Raw genomic sequence first — 24,463 nt, forward strand, 5'->3', positions numbered from 1 at the left:
CCATTGAGAGTAGTGGAGATTCAAACGAGGACATGAGTTGAGAGTTAGGGGGCAAAAGTTTAAGGGTAACACGAGGGGGAATTTCTTTACTCAGAGAGTGGTAGCTGTGTGGAACGAGCTTCCAGTAGAAGTGGTAGAGGCAGGTTCGGTATTGTCATTTAAAGTAAAATTGGATAGGTATATGGACAGGAAAGGAATGGAGGGTTATGGGCTGAGTGCAGGTTAGTGGGACTAGGTGAGAGTAAGCGTTCGGCACGGACTAGAAGGGCCGAGATGGCCTGTTTCTGTGCTGTAATTGTTATATGGTTATTTGGTTAAATGTGGTTCCCTTATTCAAGAAAGGGAGTAGAGATAACTCAGGAAATTATAGACCATTGAGTCTGACTTCAGAGGTGGGCGAGTTGTTGGAGAAGATTCTGAGAGACAAGATTTATGAGCATTTGGAGAGACATAATCTGATTAGGGATAGTCAGCATGGCTTTGACAAGGGCAGGTTGTGCCTTGCGAGCCTGATTGAATTCTTTGAGGAAGTAACAGAACACATTGATGAAGGTAGAGCAGTGGATGTAGTGTATATGGATTTCAGTAAGGCATTTGATAAGGTTCCTTATTCAGTAAGTAATGAGGCATGGGATCCAAGGAGACTTTGCTTTGTGGATCCAAAATTGGCTTGCCCACAGAAGGCAAAGGGTGGCTGTAGATGGTCCGTACTCTGCATGAGGTCGGTGATCTGTTCTGGGACCCCCTCCTCTTTGTGATTTTTATTAATGACCTGGATGAAAAAGTAGAAGGGTGGGTTACTGATGACACAAAAGTTGGGGGTGTTGTAGATATAACCATATAACAATTACTGCACGGAAACAGGCCATCTTGGCCCTTCTAGTCCATGCCGAACGCTTACTCTCACCTAGTCCCACCAACCTGCAATCAGCCCATAACCCTCCATTCCTTTCCTGTCCATATACCTATCCAATTTTACTTTTAAGTGACAATACCGAACCTGCCTCTACCACTTCTACTGGAAGCTCGTTCCACACAGCTACCACTCTCTGAGTAAAGAAATTCCTCCTCGTGTTACCCTTAAACTTTTGCCCACTAACTCTCAACTCATGTCCTCTTGTTTGAATCTCCCCTACTCTCAATGGAAAAAGCCTATCCACATCAACTCGATCTATCCCCCTCATTATTTTAAATACCTCTATCAAGTCCCCCCTCAACCTTCTACGCTCCAAAAAATAAAGACCTAACTTGTTCAACCTTTCCCTGTAACTTAGGTGCTGAAACCCAGGTAACATTCTAGTAAATCTTCTCTGTACTCTCTCTATTTTGTTGACATCTTTCCTGTAATTCGGTGACCAGAACTGTACACAATACTCCAAATTCGGCCTTACCAATGCCTTGTACAATTTTAACATTACATCCCAACTCCTATACTCAATGCTCTGATTTATAAAGGCCAGTATACCAAAAGTTTTCTTCACCACCCTATCCACATGAGATTCCACCTTCAGGGAACTAAGCACCATTATTCCTAGATCACTCTGTTCTACTGCATTCTTCAATGCCTTACCATTTAGTCTGGAGATAGTCTGGAGGATTGTCAGAGGTTACAGCGGGACATCAATAGGATGCGGAACTTGGCTGAGAAGTGGCAGATGGACCTCAATTCAGATAAGTATGAAGTGATTCATTTTGGTAGGTCAAATTTGAAGACAGAATATAATATAAATGGTAACTCTTGGCAGTGTGGAGGATCAGAGAGATCTTGGGGTCCATGTTAATAGGACACTCAAAGCTGCTGCACAGGGTGACAGTGTTGTTAAGAAGGCATATGGTGTGTTGACATTTATCAACCATGGGATTGAGTTCAAGAGCCATGAGGTACTTGTTCAGACCCCACTTGGAGTACTGTGCTCAGTTCTGGTCACCTCACTACAGGAAGGATGTGGAAACTATAGAGAGAGTGCAGAGAAGATTTACAAGGATGTTGTCTGGGTTGGAGGGCGTGCCTTATCAGATCAGGTGATGAACCCATGGACACTACCTCACTATTTTTCCCTCTTTTTTGCACAGCTTATAGTACATAATTTTAATTTTTAACATATTTTCTCATTGTAATTATAGTTATTTTATTATGGGTTGCAATGTACTGCTGCTGCAGAACAACAAATTTCACAACCTATACTAGTGATAGAGTCATGGCAAATCTCAGCACAGAAACCAGCCTTTGGCCTGCCCAGTCCCTGCCAACCCTTTAAACCGCCTACTCCCATTATTCTGACTTTGAATCGAATTGAATGGTACAGGCTCATTGGGCCAGAAGGTGTCCGAGTCAGAATCAGAACCAGCTTCATTACCACTGACATATACTGTGAAAGGTGTTGCTTAGTAGCAGCAGTTCAGAACCATACATAAAAAACTCACTAGAGGTTTCAACAAGAAATTTAAAAATATAAATAAATAAACAGAAAAGAGGACAAAATGAGATACAGTGTTAGTGGGTTATATGGAGCTGTAGCTATCAACACAAACGCCATGGAAGAATGGAGTCCCGGAGTTCAGAGTTCAATTCCAGGGCCTTCTGTAAGGACTTTGTACGTTCCCCACATGACATGAGTTTTCCCAACATGAGATAAATAAATAAAATGAGAAGGAGGACAGTTCCTGCTGATTGTCTCATGCCAGGCTGCCGTATTTATGGTAAACTGTCTTTGCAGGCCAGTGTGTGCGCTGTGGGGAGAGTGTCATTGGGGACGGAGCCGGCTGTACCGCCATGGACCAAGTCTTCCATGTGGATTGCTTCACCTGCGTGACCTGTGGCCACAAGCTGCGAGGACAAGCCTTCTATGCGGTGGAGAAGAAGTCTTACTGTGAGCCCTGCTACATTGTGAGTGCGAAACAACTGTTCATGCTGTGCGCGTGTGGCGGAAGGAGACAAATCAGGCAGCTAAGCCGCTGTCTGTATTGCCGCACTCTCTGCGGTGTCATCATCAGGTTCAAGTTTATCGCCACCTGCCTGTACACATACACAGTCAAACGAAACAACATTCCTCTATACCACAGTCAGGTTTATTGTCACCTGCCTGTACACATATACAGCCAAACGAAACAACATTCCTCTATACCACAGTCAGGTTTATTCTCACCTGCCTGTACACACACACAGCCAAACGAAACAGCATTCCTCTATACCACAGTCAGGTTTATTGTCACCTGCCTGTACACAAATACAGCCAAACGAAACAACATTCCTCTATACCACAGTCAGGTTTATTCTCACCTGCCTGTACACATACACAGCCAAACGAAACAACATTCCTCTATAACACAGTCAGGTTTTTTGTCACCTGCCTGTACACATACACAGCCAAACGAAACAGCATTCCTCTATACCACAGTCAGGTTTATTGTCACCGGCCTGTACACATGTACAGCCAAACGAAACAACATTCCTCTATACCACAGTCAGGTTTATTGTCACCTGCCTGTACACACACACAGCCAAACGAAACAACATTCCTCTATACCACAGTCAGGTTTATTGTCACCTGCCTGTACACACACACAGCCAAACGAAACAACATTCCTCTATACCACAGTCAGGTTTATTGTCACCTGCCTGTACATATACACAGCCAAACGAAACAACATTCCTCTATACCACAGTCAGGTTTATTGTCACCTGCCTGTACACATACACAGCCAAACGAAACAACATTCCTCTATACCACAGTCAGGTTTATTGTCACCTGCCTGTACACACACACAGCCAAACGAAACAACATTCCTCTATACCACAGTCAGGTTTATTGTCACCTGCCTGTACACACACACAGCCAAACGAAACAACATTCCTCTATACCACAGTCAGGTTTATTGTCACCTGCCTGTACACATATACAGCCAAACGAAACAACATTCCTCTATACCACAGTCAGGTTTATTGTCACCTGCCTGTACACATACACAGCCAAACGAAACAACATTCCTCTATACCACAGTCAGGTTTATTGTCACCTGCCTGTACATATATACAGCCAAACGAAACAACATTCCTCTATACCACAGTCAGGTTTATTGTCACCGGCCTGTACACATATACAGCCAAACGAAACAACATTCCTCTATACCACAGTCAGGTTTATTGTCACCTGCCTGTACACATATACAGCCAAACGAAACAGCATTCCTCTATACCACAGTCAGGTTTATTGTCACCTGCCTGTACACACACACAGCCAAACGAAACAACATTCCTCTATACCACAGTCAGGTTTATTGTCACCGGCCTGTACACATATACAGCCAAACGAAACAACATTCATCTATACCACAGTCAGGTTTATTCTCACCTGCCTATACACACACACAGCCAAACGAAACAGCATTCCTCTATACCACAGTCAGGTTTATTGTCACCGGCCTGTACACACACACAGCCAAACGAAACAACATTCCTCTATACCACAGTCAGGTTTATTGTCACCGGCCTGTACACATATACAGCCAAATGAAACAACATTCCTCTATACCACAGTCAGGTTTATTGTCACCGGCCTGTACACATATACAGCCAAACGAAACAACATTCCTCTATACCACAGTCAGGTTTATTGTCACCTGCCTGTACACACACACAGTCAAACGAAACAACATTCCTCTATACCACAGTCAGGTTTATTGTCACCTGCCTGTACACATACACAGCCAAACGAAACAACATTCCTCTATACCACAGTCAGGTTTATTGTCACCGGCCTGTACACATATACAGCCAAACGAAACAGCATTCCTCTATACCACAGTCAGGTTTATTGTCACCTGCCTGTACACATATACAGCCAAACGAAACAGCATTCCTCTATACCACAGTCAGGTTTATTGTCACCGGCCTGTACACATATACAGCCAAACGAAACAACATTCCTCTATACCACAGTCAGGTTTATTCTCACCTGCCTGTACACATATACAGCCAAACGAAACAACATTCCTCTATACCACAGTCAGGTTTATTCTCACCTGCCTGTACACATACACAGCCAAACGAAACAACATTCCTCTATACCACAGTCAGGTTTATTGTCACCTGCCTGTACACACACACAGCCAAACGAAACAACATTCCTCTATACCACAGTCAGGTTTATTGTCACCGGCCTGTACACATATACAGCCAAACGAAACAACATTCCTCAATACCACAGTCAGGTTTATTGTCACCTGCCTGTACATATATACAGCCAAACGAAACAACATTCCTCTATACCACAGTCAGGTTTATTGTCACTGGCCTGTACACATATACAGCCAAACGAAACAACATTCCTCTATACCACAGTCAGGTTTATTGTCACCTGCCTGTACACATATACAGCCAAACGAAACAGCATTCCTCTAAACCACAGTCAGGTTTATTGTCACCTGCCTGTACACACACACAGCCAAACGAAACAGCATTCCTCTATACCACAGTCAGGTTTATTGTCACCTGCCTGTACACATACACAGCCAAACGAAACAACATTCCTCTATACCACAGTCAGGTTTATTGTCACCGGCCTGTACACATATACAGCCAAACGAAACAACATTCCTCTATACCACAGTCAGGTTTATTGTCACCTGCCTGTACACACACACAGCCAAACGAAACAACATTCCTCTATACCACAGTCAGGTTTATTGTCACCGGCCTGTACACATACACAGCCAAACGAAACAACATTCCTCTATACCACAGTCAGGTTTATTGTCACCTGCCTGTACACATATACAACCAAACGAAACAACATTCCTCTATACCACAGTCAGGTTTATTGTCACCGGCCTGTACACACACACAGCCAAACGAAACAACATTCCTCTATACCACAGTCAGGTTTATTGTCACCTGCCTGTACATATATACAGCCAAACGAAACAACATTCCTCTATACCACAGTCAGGTTTATTGTCACCTGCCTGTACACATACACAGCCAAACGAAACAACATTCCTCTATACCACAGTCAGGTTTATTGTCACCTGCCTGTACACACACACAGCCAAACGAAACAACATTCCTCTATACCACAGTCAGGTTTATTGTCACATGCCTGTACATATATACAGCCAAACGAAACAACATTCCTCTATACCACAGTCAGGTTTATTGTCACCTGCCTGTACACATACACAGCCAAACGAAACAACATTCCTCTATACCACAGTCAGGTTTATTGTCACCTGCCTGTACACACATACAGCCAAACGAAACAACATTCCTCTATACCACATTCAGGTTTATTGTCACCTGCCTGTACACATACACAGCCAAACGAAACAACATTCCTCTATACCACAGTCAGGTTTATTGTCACCTGCCTGTACACATACACAGCCAAACGAAACAACATTCCTCTATACCACAGTCAGGTTTATTGTCACCTGCCTGTACACATATACAACCAAACGAAACAACATTCCTCTATACCACAGTCAGGTTTATTGTCACCTGCCTGTACACATACACAGCCAAACGAAACAACATTCCTCTATACCACAGTCAGGTTTATTGTCACCTGCCTGTACACATACACAGCCAAACGAAACAACATTCCTCTATACCACAGTCAGGTTTATTCTCACCTGCTTGTACACATATACAGCCAAATGGCACAACATTCCTCTATACCACAGTCAGGTTTATTGTCACCTGCCTGTACACATATACAGCCAAATGAAACAACATTCCTCTATACCACAGTCAGGTTTATTCTCACCTGCCTGTACACACACACAGCCAAACGAAACAACATTCCTCTATACCACAGTCAGGTTTATTGTCACCTGCCTGTACACATATACAGCCAAACGAAACAACATTCCTCTATACCACAGTCAGGTTTATTGTCACCGGCCTGTACACATACACAGCCAAATGAAACAACATTCCTCTATACCACAGTCAGGTTTATTCTCACCTGCCTGTACACATATACAGCCAAACGAAACAACATTCCTCTATACCACAGTCAGGTTTATTCTCACCTGCCTGTACACATATACAGCCAAACGAAACAACATTCCTCTATACCACAGTCAGGTTTATTGTCACCTGCCTGTACACATACACAGCCAAACGAAACAACATTCCTCTATACCACAGTCAGGTTTATTGTCACCTGCCTGTACACATATACAGCCAAACGAAACAACATTCCTCTATACCACAGTCAGGTTTATTGTCACCTGCCTGTACACATACACAGCCAAACGAAACAACATTCCTCTATACCACAGTCAGGTTTATTGTCACCTGCCTGTACATATATACAGCCAAACGAAACAACATTCCTCTATACCACAGTCAGGTTTATTGTCACCTGCCTGTACACACACACAGCCAAACGAAACAACATTCCTCTATACCACAGTCAGGTTTATTGTCACCTGCCTGTACACACACACAGCCAAACGAAACAACATTCCTCTATACCACAGTCAGGTTTATTGTCACCGGCCTGTACACATATACAGCCAAACGAAACAACATTCCTCTATACCACAGTCAGGTTTATTGTCACCTGCCTGTACATATATACAGCCAAACGAAACAACATTCCTCTATACCACAGTCAGGTTTATTGTCACCTGCCTGTACACATATACAGCCAAACGAAACAACATTCCTCTATACCACAGTCAGGTTTATTGTCACCTGCCTGTACATATATACAGCCAAACGAAACAACATTCCTCTATACCACAGTCAGGTTTATTGTCACCTGCCTGTACACATATACAGCCAAACGAAACAACATTCCTCTATACCACAGTCAGGTTTATTGTCACCTGCCTGTACACATATACAGCCAAACGAAACAACATTCCTCTATACCACAGTCAGGTTTATTGTCACCTGCCTGTACACACACACAGCCAAACGAAACAACATTCCTCTATACCACAGTCAGGTTTATTGTCACCTGCCTGTACACATATACAGCCAAACGAAACAACATTCCTCTATACCACAGTCAGGTTTATTGTCACCTGCCTGTACACATATACAGCCAAACGAAACAACATTCCTCTATACCACAGTCAGGTTTATTGTCACCTGCCTGTACACATATACAGCCAAACGAAACAACATTCCTCTATACCACAGTCAGGTTTATTGTCACCTGCCTGTACACACACACAGCCAAACGAAACAACATTCCTCTATACCACAGTCAGGTTTATTGTCACCTGCCTGTACACACACACAGCCAAACGAAACAACATTCCTCTATACCACAGTCAGGTTTATTCTCACCTGCCTGTACACATATACAGCGAAACGAAACAACATTCCTCTATACCACAGTCAGGTTTATTGTCACCTGCCTGTACACATACACAGCCAAACGAAACAACATTCCTCTATACCACAGTCAGGTTTATTCTCACCTGCCTGTACACATACACAGCCAAACGAAACAACATTCCTCTATACCACAGTCAGGTTTATTGTCACCTGCCTGTACACATACACAGCCAAACGAAACAGCATTCCTCTATACCACAGTCAGGTTTATTCTCACCTGCCTGTACACATACACAGCCAAACGAAACAACATTCCTCTATACCAGAGTCAGGTTTATTCTCACCTGCCTGTACACACACACAGCCAAACGAAACAACATTCCTCTATACCACAGTCAGGTTTATTGTCACCGGCCTGTACACATATACAGCCAAACGAAACAGCATTCCTCTATACCACAGTCAGGTTTATTCTCACCTGCCTGTACACATATACAGCCAAACGAAACAACATTCCTCTATACCACAGTCAGGTTTATTGTCACCTGCCTGTACACACACACAGCCAAACGAAACAGCATTCCTCTATACCACAGTCAGGTTTATTGTCACCTGCCTGTACACATATACAACCAAACGAAACAACATTCCTCTATACCACAGTCAGGTTTATTGTCACCTGCCTGTACACATACACAGCCAAACGAAACAGCATTCCTCTATACCACAGTCAGGTTTATTGTCACCGGCCTGTACACATATACAGCCAAACGAAACAACATTCCTCTATACCACAGTCAGGTTTATTGTCACCTGCCTGTACACATATACAGCCAAACGAAACAACATTCATCTATACCACAGTCAGGTTTATTGTCACCTGCCTGTACACACACACAGCCAAACGAAACAACATTCCTCTATACCACAGTCAGGTTTATTGTCACCTGCCTGTACACAATATACAGCCAAACGAAACAACATTCATCTATACCACAGTCAGGTTTATTGTCACCTGCCTGTACACACACACAGCCAAACGAAACAACATTCCTCTATACCACAGTCAGGTTTATTGTCACCTGCCTGTACACACACACAGCCAAACGAAACAACATTCCTCTATACCACAGTCAGGTTTATTGTCACCTGCCTGTACACACACACAGACAAACGAAACAACATTCCTCTATACCACAGTCAGGTTTATTGTCACCTGCCTGTACACATATACAGCCAAACGAAACAACATTCCTCTATACCACAGTCAGGTTTATTGTCACCTGCCTGTACTCACACACAGCCAAACGAAACAGCATTCCTCTATACCACAGTCAGGTTTATTGTCACCTGCCTGTACACATATACAGCCAAACGAAACAACATTCCTCTATACCACAGTCAGGTTTATTGTCACCTGCCTGTACACATATACAGCCAAACGAAACAACATTCCTCTATACCACAGTCAGGTTTATTGTCACCGGCCTGTACACACACACAGCCAAACGAAACAACATTCCTCTATACCACAGTCAGGTTTATTGTCACCTGCCTGTACACACACACAGCCAAACGAAACAGCATTCCTCTATACCACAGTCAGGTTTATTGTCAACTGCCTGTACACATACACAGCCAAACGAAACAACATTCCTCTATACCACAGTCAGGTTTATTCTCACCTGCCTGTACACATACACAGCCAAATGAAACAACATTCCTCTATATCACAGTCAGGTTTATTGTCACCTGCCTGTACACATATACAGCCAAACGAAACAACATTCCTCTATACCACAGTCAGGTTTATTGTCACCTGCCTGTACACATATACAGCCAAACGAAACAACATTCCTCTATACCACAGTCAGGTTTATTGTCACCTGCCTGTACACATATACAGCCAAACGAAACAACATTCCTCTATACCACAGTCAGGTTTATTGTCACCTGCCTGTACACACACACAGCCAAACGAAACAACATTCCTGTATACCACAGTCAGGTTTATTCTCACCTGCCTGTACACACACACAGCCAAACGAAACAGCATTCCTCTATACCACAGTCAGGTTTATTGTCACCTGCCTGTACACATATACAGCCAAACGAAACAACATTCCTCTATACCACAGTCAGGTTTATTGTCACCTGCCTGTACACATACACAGCCAAACGAAACAACATTCCTCTATACCACAGTCAGGTTTATTGTCACCGGCCTGTACACATACACAGCCAAACGAAACAGCATTCCTCTATACCACAGTCAGGTTTATTGTCACCTGCCTGTACACATATACAGCCAAACGAAACAGCATTCCTCTATACCACAGTCAGGTTTATTGTCACCTGCCTGTACACACACACAGCCAAACGAAACAACATTCCTCTATACCACAGTCAGGTTTATTGTCACCTGCCTGTACACACACACAGCCAAACGAAACAGCATTCCTCTATACCACAGTCAGGTTTATTCTCACCTGCCTGTACACATATACAGCCAAACGAAACAGCATTCCTCTATACCACAGTCAGGTTTATTGTCACCTGCCTGTACACACACACAGTCAAACGAAACAACATTCCTCTATACCACAGTCAGGTTTATTCTCACCTGCCTGTACACATATACAGCCAAACGAAACAACATTCCTCTATACCACAGTCAGGTTTATTGTCACCGGCCTGTACACATATACAGCCAAACGAAACAACATTCCTCTATACCACAGTCAGGTTTATTGTCACCTGCCCGTACACACACACAGCCAAACGAAACAACATTCCTCTATACCACAGTCAGGTTTATTGTCACCTGCCTGTACACATATACAGCCAAACGAAACAACATTCCTCTATACCACAGTCAGGTTTATTGTCACCTGCCTGTACACATATATACAGCCAAACGAAACAACATTCCTCTATACCACAGTCAGGTTTATTCTCACCTGCCTGTACACATATACAGCCAAACGAAACAGCATTCCTCTATACCACAGTCAGGTTTATTGTCACCTGCCTGTACACACACACAGCCAAACGAAACAACATTCCTCTATACCACAGTCAGGTTTATTCTCACCTGCCTGTACACATATACAGCCAAACGAAACAGCATTCCTCTATACCACAGTCAGGTTTATTGTCACCTGCCTGTACACATACACAGCCAAATGAAACAACATTCCTCTATACCACAGTCAGGTTTATTGTCACCTGCCTGTACACACACACAGCCAAACGAAACAGCATTCCTCTATACCACAGTCAGGTTTATTGTCACCTGCCTGTACACATATACAGCCAAACGAAACAACATTCCTCTATACCACAGTCAGGTTTATTGTCACCTGCCTGAACACACACACAGCCAAACGAAACAACATTCCTCTATACCACAGTCAGGTTTATTGTCACCTGCCTGTACACATATACAGCCAAACGAAACAACATTCCTCTATACCACAGTCAGGTTTATTCTCACCTGCCTGTACACATATACAACCAAACGAAACAGCATTCCTCTATACCACAGTCAGGTTTATTGAACGAAACAACATCCTCTATACCACAGTCAGGTTTATTGTCACCTGCCTGTACACATATACAGCCAAACGAAACAGCATTCCTCTATATCACAGTCAGGTTTATTGTCACCGGCCTGTACACATACACAGCCAAACGAAACAGCATTCCTCTATACCACAGTCAGGTTTATTGTCACCGGCCTGTACACATACACAGCCAAACGAAACAACATTCCTCTACCACAGTCAGGTTTATTGTCACCGGCCTGTACACATATACAGCCAAACGAAACAACATTCACTCATACCACAGTCAGGTTTATTGTCACCTGCTGTACACATATACAACCAAACGAAACAACATTCCTCTATACCACAGTCAGGTTTATTGTCACCTGCCTGTACACATATACAGCCAAACGAAACAACATTCCTCTATACCACAGTCAGGTTTATTGTCACCTGCCTGTACACATATACAACCAAACAGAAACAACATTCCTCTATACCACAGTCAGGTTTATTGTCATCTGCCTGTACATATATACAGCCAAACGAAACAACATTCCTCTATACCACAGTCAGGTTTATTGTCACCTGCCTGTACACATACACAGCCCAAACGAAACAACATTCCTCTATACCACAGTCAGGTTTATTGTCACCTGCCTGTACACATATACAGCCAAACGAAACAACATTCCTCTATACCACAGTCAGGTTTATTGTCACCTGCCTGTACACATATACAGCCAAACAAAACAGCATTCCTCTATACCACAGTCAGGTTTATTGTCACCTTCCTGTACACATATACAGCCAAACGAAACAACATTCCTCTATACCACAGTCAGGTTTATTGTCACCTGCCTGTACATATATACAGCCAAACGAAACAGCATTCCTCTATACCACAGTCAGGTTTATTGTCACCTGCCTGTACACATATACAGCCAAACGAAACAACATTCCTCTATACCACAGTCAGGTTTATTCTCACCGGCCCTGTACACATATACAGCCAAACGAAACAGCATTCCTCTATACCACAGTCAGGTTTATTGTCACCTGCCTGTACACACACACAGCCAAGCGAAACAGCATTCCTCTATACCACAGTCAGGTTTATTCTCACCTGCCTGTACACATATACAGCCAAACGAAACAACATTCCTCTATACCACAGTCAGGTTTATTGTCACCTGCCTGTACACATACACAGCCAAACGAAACAGCATTCCTTCTATACCACAGTCAGGTTTATTGTCACCTGCCCGTACACATATACAGCCAAACGAAACAACATTCCTCTATACCACAGTCAGGTTTATTGTCACCTGCCTGTACACATATACAGCCAAACGAAACAGCATTCCTCTATACCACAGTCAGGTTTATTGTCACCTGCCTGTACACATACACAGTCAAACGAAACAACATTCCTCTATACCACAGTCAGGTTTATTGTCACCTGCCTGTACACATATACAGCCAAACGAAACAACATTCCTCTATACCACAGTCAAGGTTGATTGTCACCTGCCTGTACACATATACAGCCAAACGAAACAACATTCCTCTATACCACAGTCAGGTTTATTGTCACCTGCCTGTACACACACACAGCCAAACGAAACAACATTCCTCTATACCACAGTCAGGTTTATTGTCACCTGCCTGTACACATACACAGCCAAACGAAACAACATTCCTCTATACCACAGTCAGGTTTATTGTCACCTGCCTGTACACATATACAGCCAAACGAAACAACATTCCTCTATACCACAGTCAGGTTTATTGTCACCTGCCTGTACACACACACAGCCAAACGAAACAACATTCCTCTATACCACAGTCAGGTTTATTCTCACCTGCCTGTACACATATACAGCCAAACGAACAACATTCCTCTATACCACAGTCAGGTTTATTGTCACCGGGCCTGTACACATATACAGCCAAACGAAACAACATTCCTCTATACCACAGTCAGGTTTATTGTCACCCCGCCCGTACACATATACAGCCAAACGAAACAGCATTCCTCTATACCACAGTCAGTCAGGTTTATTGTCACCCTGCCTGTACACATATACAGCCAAACGAAACAACATTCCTCTATACCACAGTCAGGTTTATTGTCACCTGCCTGTACACATATACAGCCAAACGAAACAACATTCCTCTATACCACAGTCAGGTTTATTGTCACCTGCCTGTACACATACACAGCCAAACGAAACAACATTCCTCTATACCACAGTCAGGTTTATTGTCACCTGCCTGTACACATATACAGCCAAACGAAACAACATTCCTCTATACCACAGTCAGGTTTATTGTCACCTGCCTGTACACACACACAGCCAAACGAAACAACATTCCTCTATACCACAGTCAGGTTTATTCTCACCTGCCTGTAACACATATACAGCCAAACGAAACAACATTCCTCTTTACCACAGTCAGGTTTATTGTCACCGGCCTGTACACATATACAGCCAACGAAACAACATTCCTCTATACCACAGTCAGGTTTATTGTCACCCGCCCGTACACATATACAGCCAAACGAACAGCATTCCTCTATACCACAGTCAGGTTTATTGTCACCTGCCTGTACACATACACAGCCAAATGAAACAACATTCCGCTATACCACAGTCAGGTTTATTGTCACCTGCCTGTACACACACACAGCCAAACGAAACAGCATTCCTCTATACCACAGTCAGGTTTATTGTCACCTGCCTGTACACATATACAGCCAAACGAAACAACATTCCTCTATACCACAGTCAGGTTTATTGTCACCTGCCTGAACACACACACCAGCCAAACGAAACAACATTCCTCTATACCACAGTCAGGTTTATTGTCACCTGCCTGTACACATATACAGCCAAACGAAACAACATTCCTCTTATACCACAGTCAGGTTTATTCTCACCTGCCTGTACACATATACAACCAAACGAAACAGCATTCCTCTATACCACAGTCAGGTTTATTCTCACCTGCCTGTACACATATACAACCAAACGAAACAGCATTCCTCTATACCACAGTCAGGTTTATTGTCACCGGGCCTGTACACATATACAGCCAAACGAAACAACATTCCTCTATACCACAGTCAGGTTTATTCTCACCTGCCTGTACACATATAAACCAAACGAAACAGCATTCCTCTATACCACAGTCAGGTTTATTGTCACCTGCCTGTACACATATACAGCCAAACGAAACAGCATTCCTCTATACCACAGTCAGGTTTATTCTCACCTGCCTGTACACATACACAGCCAAACGAAACAACATTCCTCTATACCACAGTCAGGTTTATTGTCACCTGCCTGTACACATATACAGCCAAACGAAACAGCATCCTCTATATCACAGTCAGGTTTATTGTCACCGGCCTGTACACATACACAGCCAAACGAAACAGCATTCCTCTATACCACAGGTCAGGTTTATTGTCACCGGCCTGTACACATACACAGCCAAACGAAACAAACATTCCTCTATACCACAGTCAGGTTTATTGTCACCGGCCTGTACACATATACAGCCAAACGAAACAACATTCCTCTATACCACAGTCAGGTTTATTGTCACCGGCCTGTACACATATACAGCCAAACGAACAGCATTCCTCTATACCACAGTCAGGTTATTGTCACCTGCCTGTACACATACACAGCCAAACGAAACAGCATTCCTCTATACCACAGTCAGGTTTATTGTCACCTGCCTGTACACACACCACAGCCAAACGAAACAACATTCCTCTATACCACAGTCAGGTTTATTGTCACCTGCCTGTACACATATACAACCAAACGAAACAACATTCCTCTATACCACAGTCAGGTTTATTGTCACCTGCCTGTACACATATACAGCCAAACGAAACAAACATTCCTCTATACCACAGGTCAGGTTTATTGTCACCTGCCTGTACACATATACAACCAAACGAAACAACATTCCTCTATACCACAGTCAGGTTTATTGTCATCTGCCTGTACATATATACAGCCAAACGAAACAACATTCCTCTATACCACAGTCAGGTTTATTGTCACCTGCCTGTACACATACACAGCCAAACGAAACAACATTCCTCTATACCACAGTCAGGTTTATTGTCACCTGCCTGTACACATATACAGCCAAACGAAACAACATTCCTCTATACCACAGTCAGGTTTATTGTCACCTGCCCTGTACACATATACAGCCAAACGAAACAGCATTCCTCTATACCACAGTCAGGTTTATTGTCACCTTCCTGTACACATATACAGCCAAACGAACAACATTCCTCTTTACCACAGTCAGGTTTATTGTCACCTGCCTGTACATATATACAGCCAAACGAAACAACATTCCTCTATACCACAGTCAGGTTTATTGTCACCTGCCTGTACACATACACAGCCAAACGAAACAGCATTCCTCTATACCACAGTCAGGTTTATTGTCACCTGCCCGTACACATATACAGCCAAACGAAGACAACATTCCTCTATACCACAGTCAGGTTTATTGTCACCTGCCTGTACACATATACAGCCAAACGAAACAGCATTCCTCTATACCACAGTCAGGTTTATTGTCACCTGCCTGTACACATACACAGTCAAACGAAACAACATTCCTCTATACCACAGTCAGGTTTATTGTCACCTGCCTGTACACATATACAGCCAAACGAAACAACATTCCTCTATACCACAGTCAGGTTTATTGTCACCTGCCCGTACACATATACAGCCAAACGAAACAACATTCCTCTATACCACAGTCAGGTTTATTGTCACCTGCCTGTACACATATACAGCCAAACGAAACAACATTCCTCTATACCACAGTCAGGTTTATTGTCACCTGCCTGTACACACACACAGCCAAACGAAACAACATTCCTCTATACCACAGTCAGGTTTATTGTCACCTGCCTGTACACATACACAGCCAAACGAAACAACATTCCTCTATACCCACAGTCAGGTTTATTGTCACCTGCCTGTACACATATACAGCCAAACGAAACAACAATTCCTCTATACCACAGTCAGGTTTATTGTCACCTGCCTGTACACACACACAGCCAAACGAAACAACATTCCTCTATACCACAGTCAGGTTTATTGTCACCTGCCTGTACACATATACAGCCAAACGAAACAGCATTCCTCTATACCACAGTCAGGTTTATTGTCACCTGCCTGTACACATATACAGCCAAACGAAACAACATTCCTCTATACCACAGTCAGGTTTATTGTCACCCTGCCTGTACACACACACAGCCAAACGAAACAGCTTTCCTCTATACCACAGTCAGGTTTATTGTCACCGGCCTGTACACACACACAGCCAAACGAAACAACATTCCTCTATATCACAGTCAGGTTTATTGTCACCTGCCTGTACACATACACAGCCAACGAAACAGCATTCCTCTATACCACAGTCAGGTTTATTGTCACCGGCCTGTACACACACACAGCCAAACGAAACAACATTCCTCTATATCACAGTCAGGTTTATTGTCACCTGCCTGTACACAGATACAGCCAAACGAAACAGCATTCCTCTATACCACAGTCAGGTTTATTGTCACCTGCCTGTACACATATACAGCCAAACGAAACAACATTCCTCTATACCACAGTCAGGTTTATTGTCCACCTGCCTGTACACATACACAGCCAAACGAAACAGCATTCCTCTATACCACAGTCAGGTTTATTGTCACCTGCCTGTACACATATACAGCCAAACGAAACAACATTCCTCTATACACAGTCAGGTTTATTTTCACCTGCCTGTACACATATACAGCCAAACGAAACAACATTCCTCTATACCACAGTCAGGTTTATTCTCACCTGCCTGTACACATACACAGCCAAACGAAACAACATTCCTCTATACCACAGTCAGGTTTATTGTCACCTGCCTGTACACATATACAGCCAAACGAAACAACATTCCTCTATACCACAGTCAGGTTTATTGTCACCTGCCCTGTACACATGTACAGCCAAACGAAACAACATTCCTCTATACCACAGTCAGGTTTATTGTCACCGGCCTGTACACACACACAGCCAAACGAAACAGCATTCCTCTATACCACAGTCAGGTTTATTGTCACCGGCCTGTACACACACACAGCCAAACGAAACAACATTCCTCTATACCACAGTCAGGTTTATTGTCACCTGCCTGTACACATATACAGCCAAACGAAACAACATTCCTCTATACCACAGTCAGGTTTATTGTCACCGGCCTTTACACACACACACAGCCAAACGAAACAGCATTCTCTATACCACAGTCAGGTTTTATTGTCACCGGCCTGTACACACACACAGCCAAACGAAACAACATTCCTCTATATCACAGTCAGGTTTATTGGTCACCTGCCTGTACACAGATACAGCCAAACGAAACAGCATTCCTCTATACCACAGTCAGGTTTATTGTCACCTGCCTGTACACATATACAGCCAAACGAAACAACATTCCTCTATACCACAGTCAGGTTTATTGTCACCTGCCTGTACACATACACAGCCAAACGAAACAGCATTCCTCTATACCACAGTCAGGTTTATTGTCACCGGCCTGTACACATACACAGCCAAACGAAACAACATTCCTCTATACCACAGTCAGGTTTATTGTCACCTGCCTGTACACATATACAGCCAAACGAAACAACATTCCTCTATACCACAGTCAGGTTTATTGTCACCGGCCTTTACACACACACACAGCCAAACGAAACAGCATTCCTCTATACCACAGTCAGGTTTATTGTCACCGGCCTGTACACACACACAGCCAAACGAAACAACATTCCTCTATATCACAGTCAGGTTTATTGTCACCTGCCTGTACACAGATACAGCCAAACGAAACAGCATCCTCTATACCACAGTCAGGTTTATTGTCACCTGCCTGTACACATATACAGCCAAACGAAACAACATTCCTCTATACCACAGTCAGGTTTATTGTCACCGGCCTTTACACACACACACAGCCAAACGAAACAGCATTCCTCTATACCACAGTCAGGTTTATTGTCACCGGCCTGTACACACACACAGCCAAACGAAACAACCATTCCTCTATATCACAGTCAGGTTTATTGTCACCTGCCTGTACACAGATACAGCCAAACGAAACAGCATTCCTCTATACCACAGTCAGGTTTTATGTCACCTGCCTGTACACTATACAGCCAAACGAAACAACATTCCTCTATACCACAGTCAGGTTTATTGTCACCTGCCTGTACACATACACAGCCAAACGAAACAGCATTCCTCTATACCACAGTCAGGTTTATTGTCACCGGACTGTACACATACACAGCCAAACGAAACAACATTCCTCTATACCACAGTCAGGTTTATTGTCACCTGCCTGTACACATATACAGCCAAACGAAACAGCATTCCTCTATACCACAGTCAGGTTTATTGTCACCTGCCTGTACACATATACAGCCAAACGAAACAACATTCCTCTATACCACAGTCAGGTTTATGTCACCTGCCTGTACACACACACAGCCAAACGAAACAACCTTCCTCTATACCACAGTCAGGTTTATTCTCACCTGCCTGTACACATACACAGCCACACGAAACAACATTCCTCTATACCACAGTCAGGTTTATTCTCACCTGCCTGAACACATACACAGCCAAACGAAACAGCATTCCTCTATACCACAGTCAGGTTTATTGTCACCGGCCTGTACACACACACATCCAAACGAAACAACATTCCTCTATACCACAGTCAGGTTTATTGTCACCTGCCTGTACACATACACAGCCAAACGAAACAACATTCCGCTATACCACAGTCAGGTTTATTGTCACCTGCCTGTACACACACACAGCCAAACGAAACAACATTCCTCTATACCACAGTCAGGTTTATTGTCACCTGCCTGTACACACACACAGCCAAACGAAACAGCATTCCTCTATACCACAGTCAGGTTTATTGTCACCTGCCTGTACACATACACAGCCAAACGAAACAACATTCCTCTATACCACAGTCAGGTTTATTGTCACCTGGCCTGTAACACACACACAGCAAACGAAACAACATTCCTCTATACCACAGTCAGGTTTATTGTCACCTGCCTGTACACACACACAGCCAAACGAAACAGCATTCCTCTATACCACAGTCAGGGTTTATTGTCACCTGTCTGTACACACAACACAGCCAAACGAAACAACATTCCTCTATACCACAGTCAGGTTTATTGTCACCTGCCTGTACACACACACAGCCAAACGAAACAGCATTCCTCTATACCACAGTCAGGTTTATTGTCACCGGCCTGTACACATACACAGCCAAACGAAACAACATTCCTCTATACCACAGTCAGGTTTATTGTCACCTGCCTGTACACATATACAGCCAAACGAAACAACATTCCTCTATACCACAGTCAGGTTTATTGTCCACCTGCCTGTACACATATACAGCCAAACGAAACAACATTCCTCTATACCACAGTCAGGTTTATTGTCACCGGCCTGTACACATACACAGCCAAACGAAACAACATTTCCTCCTATACCACAGTCAGGTTTATTCCTCACCTGCCTGTACACACACACAGCCAAACGAAACAACATTCCTCTATACCACAGTCAGCTTTATTGTCACTGCCTGTACACATATACAGCCAACGAAACAACATTCCTCTATACCACAGTCAGGTTTTATTGTCACCGGCCTGTACACATACATAGCCAAACGAAACAACATTCCTCTATACCACAGTCAGCTTTATTGTCACCTGCCTGTACACATATACAGCCAAACGAAACAGCATTCCTCTATACCACAGTCAGGTTTATTGTCACCGGCCTGTACACATACACAGCCAAACGAAACAACATTCCTCTATACCCACAGTCAGGTTTATTGTCACCTGCCTGTACACACACACAGCCAAACGAAACAGCATTCCTCTATACCACAGTCAGGTTTATTCTCACCTGCCTGTACACACACACAGCCAAACGAAACAACATTCCTCTATACCACAGTCAGGTTTTATTGTCACCTGCCTGTACACATACACAGCCAAACGAAACAGCATTCCTCTATACCACAGTCAGGTTTATTGTCACCTGCCTGTACACATATACAGACAAACGAAACAGCATTCCTCTATACCACAGTCAGGTTTATTGTCACCTGCCTGTACACATATACAGCCAAACGAAACAGCATTCCTCTATACCACAGTCAGGTTTATTCTCACCTGCCTGTACACACACACAGCCAACGAAACAGCATTCCTCTATACCACAGTCAGGTTTATTGTCACCTGCCCTGTACACATGTACAGCCAACGAACAACATTCCTCTATACCACAGTCAGGTTATTGTCACCTGCCTGTACACATATACAGCCAAACGAAACAACATTCCTCTATACCACAGTCAGGTTTATTGTCACCTGCCTGTACACACCACACAGCCAAACGAAACAACATTCCTCATACCACAGTCAGGTTTATTGTCACCTGCCTGTACACACACACAGCCAAACGAAACAACATTCCTCTATACCACAGTCAGGTTTATTGTCACCTGCCTGTACACACACACAGCCAAACGAAACAACATTCCTCTATATCACAGTCAGGTTTATTCCTCACCTGCCTGTACACTTATACAGCCAAACGAAACAGCATTTCCTCTATACCACAGTCAGGTTTTTTGTCACTGGCCTGTCACATATACAGCCAACGAAACAACATTCCTCTATACCACAGTCAGGGTTTATTGTCTCTGCCTGTACACATATACAGCCAAACGAAACAACATTCCTCTATACCACAGTCAGGTTTATTGTCACCTGCCTGTACACAGATACAGCCAAACGAAACAACATTCCTCTATACCACAGTCAGGTTTATTGTCACCTGCCTGTACACATATACAGCCAAACGAAACAGCATTCCTCTATACCACAGTCAGGTTTATTCTCACCTGCCTGTACACACACACAGCCAAACGAAACAACATTCCTCTATACCACAGTCAGGTTTATTCTCACCTGCCTGTACACATATACAGCCAAACGAAACTGCAATTCCTCTATACCACAGTCAGGTTTATTCTCACCTGCCTGTACACATATACAGGCCAAACGAAACAACATTCCTCTATACCACAGTCAGGTTTATTGTCACCTGCCTGTACACACACACAGCCAAACGAAACAACATTCCTCTATACCACAGTCAGGTTTATTGTCACCTGCCTGTACACATCACAGCCAAACGACCCAACCAGCAATTCCTCTATACACAGTCAGGTTTATTGTCACCTGCCTGTACACATACACAGCCAAACGAAACAGCATTCCTCTATACCACAGTCAGGTTTATGTCACCTGCCTGTACACATATACAGCCAAACGAAACAACATTCCTCTATACCACAGTCAGGTTTATTGTCACCTGCCTGTACACATATACAGCCAAACGAAACAACATTCCTCTATACACAGTCAGGTTTATTGTCACCTGCCTGTACACATATACAGCCAAACGAAACAACATTCCTCTATACCACAGTCAGGTTTTATTGTCACCTGCCTGTACACATACACAGCCAAACGAAACAACATTCCTCTATACCACAGTCAGGTTTATTGTCACCTGCCTGTACACACACACAGCCAAACGAAACAACATTCCTCTATACCACAGTCAGGTTTATTGTCACCTGCCTGTACACATATACAGCCAAACGAAACAACATTCCTCTATACCACAGTCAGGTTTATTGTCACCTGCCTGTACACATATACAGCCAAACGAAACAACATTCCTCTATACCACAGTCAGGTTTATTGTCACCTGCCTGTACACATATACAGCCAAACGAAACAGCATTCCTCTATACCACAGTCAGGTTTATTGTCACCTGCCTGTACACATATACAGCCAAACGAAACAGCATTCCTCTATACCACAGTCAGGTTTATTGTCACCTGCCTGTACACATTACACAGCCAAAATGAAACACTGAATCTATACCACAGTCAGGTTTATTGTCACCTGCCTGTACACATATACAGCCAAACGAAACAAGCATTCCTTCTATACCACAGTCTAGGGTTATTGTCACCTGCCTGTAGCACACACAGCAAACGAAACAGCATATTCTCTATACCACAGTCAGGTTTATTTCACCTGCCTGTACACACACACAGCCAAACGAAACATGCATTCCTCTATACACAGTCAGGTTTATTGTCACCTGCCTGTACACATATACAGCCAAACGAAACAGCATTCCTCTATACCACTGTCAGGTTTATTGTCACCTGCCTGTACACACACACAGCCAAACGAAAACAGCATTCCTCTATACCACAGTCAGGTTTATTCGTCACCTGGCCTGTACACACACACAGCCAAACGAAACAACATTCCTCTATACCACAGTCAGGTTTATTGTCACCTGCCTGTACACATACACAGCCAAACGAAACAGCATTCCTCTATACCACAGTCAGGTTTAATGTCACCTGCCTGTACACATATACAGACAAACGAAACAGCATTCCATCTATACCACAGTCAGGTTTATTGTCACTGCCTGTACACATCTACAGCCAAACGAAACAGCATCCTCTATACCACAGTCAGGTTTATTCTCACCTGCCTGTACACACACACAGCCAAACGAAACACATTCCTCTATACCACAGTCAGGTTTATTGTCACCTGCCTGTACACATGTACAGCCAAACGAAACAACATTCCTCTATACCACAGTCAGGTTTATTGTCACCTGCCTGTACACATATACAGCCAAACGAAACAACATTCCTCTATACCACAGTCAGGTTTATTGTCACCTGCCTGTACACACACACAGCCAAGCGAAACAACATTCCTCTATACCACAGTCAGGTTTATTGTCACCTGCCTGTACACACACACAGCCAAACGAAACAACATTCCTCTATACCACAGTCAGGTTTATTGTCACCTGCCTGTACACACACACAGCCAAACGAAACAACAGTTCCTCTATATCACAGTCAGGTTTATTCTCACCTGCCTGTACACATTACAGCCAAACGAAACAGCATTCCTCTATACCACAGTCAGGTTTATTGTCACCGGCCTGTACACATATACAGCCAAACGAAACAACATTCCTCTATACCACAGTCAGGTTTATTGTCATCTGCCTGTACACATTATGACAGCCAAACGAAAACAACATTCCTCTATACCACAGTCAGGTTTATTGTCACCGGCCTGTACACATATACAGCCAAACGAAACAACATTCCTCTATACCACAGTCCGTTTATTGTCACCTGCCTGTACACATATACAGCCAAACGAAACAACATTCCTCTATACCACAGTCAGGTTTATTCTCACCTGCCTGTACACACACACAGCACAAACGAAACAACATTCCCTCTATACCACAGTCAGGTTTATTGTCATCTGCCTATACATATATACAGCCAAACGAAAGAACATTCCTCTATACCACAGTCAGGTTTATTGTCACC

At 43.4% G+C, this 24,463-nt stretch overlaps 1 protein-coding gene across 4 annotated transcripts in view; it reads left to right on the forward strand.

Annotated features, from left to right (window-relative positions):
- LOC140725808 (lipoma-preferred partner homolog) overlaps positions 1-24,463 on the forward strand; it is a 466,117-nt gene that overhangs the window by 399,951 nt on the left and 41,703 nt on the right. For all 4 annotated transcript variants that reach the window (XM_073041777.1, XM_073041776.1, XM_073041778.1 and 1 more), the window contains exon 7: positions 2,718-2,887. In XM_073041777.1, coding sequence (XP_072897878.1) covers positions 2,718-2,887 — 170 coding nt within the window. The remainder of the gene's footprint in view (positions 1-2,717; positions 2,888-24,463) is intronic.

The sequence above is a fragment of the Hemitrygon akajei genome, chromosome 3, assembly GCF_048418815.1.
Source record: "Hemitrygon akajei chromosome 3, sHemAka1.3, whole genome shotgun sequence".
In the NCBI taxonomy this organism is placed as follows: domain Eukaryota; kingdom Metazoa; phylum Chordata; class Chondrichthyes; order Myliobatiformes; family Dasyatidae; genus Hemitrygon; species Hemitrygon akajei.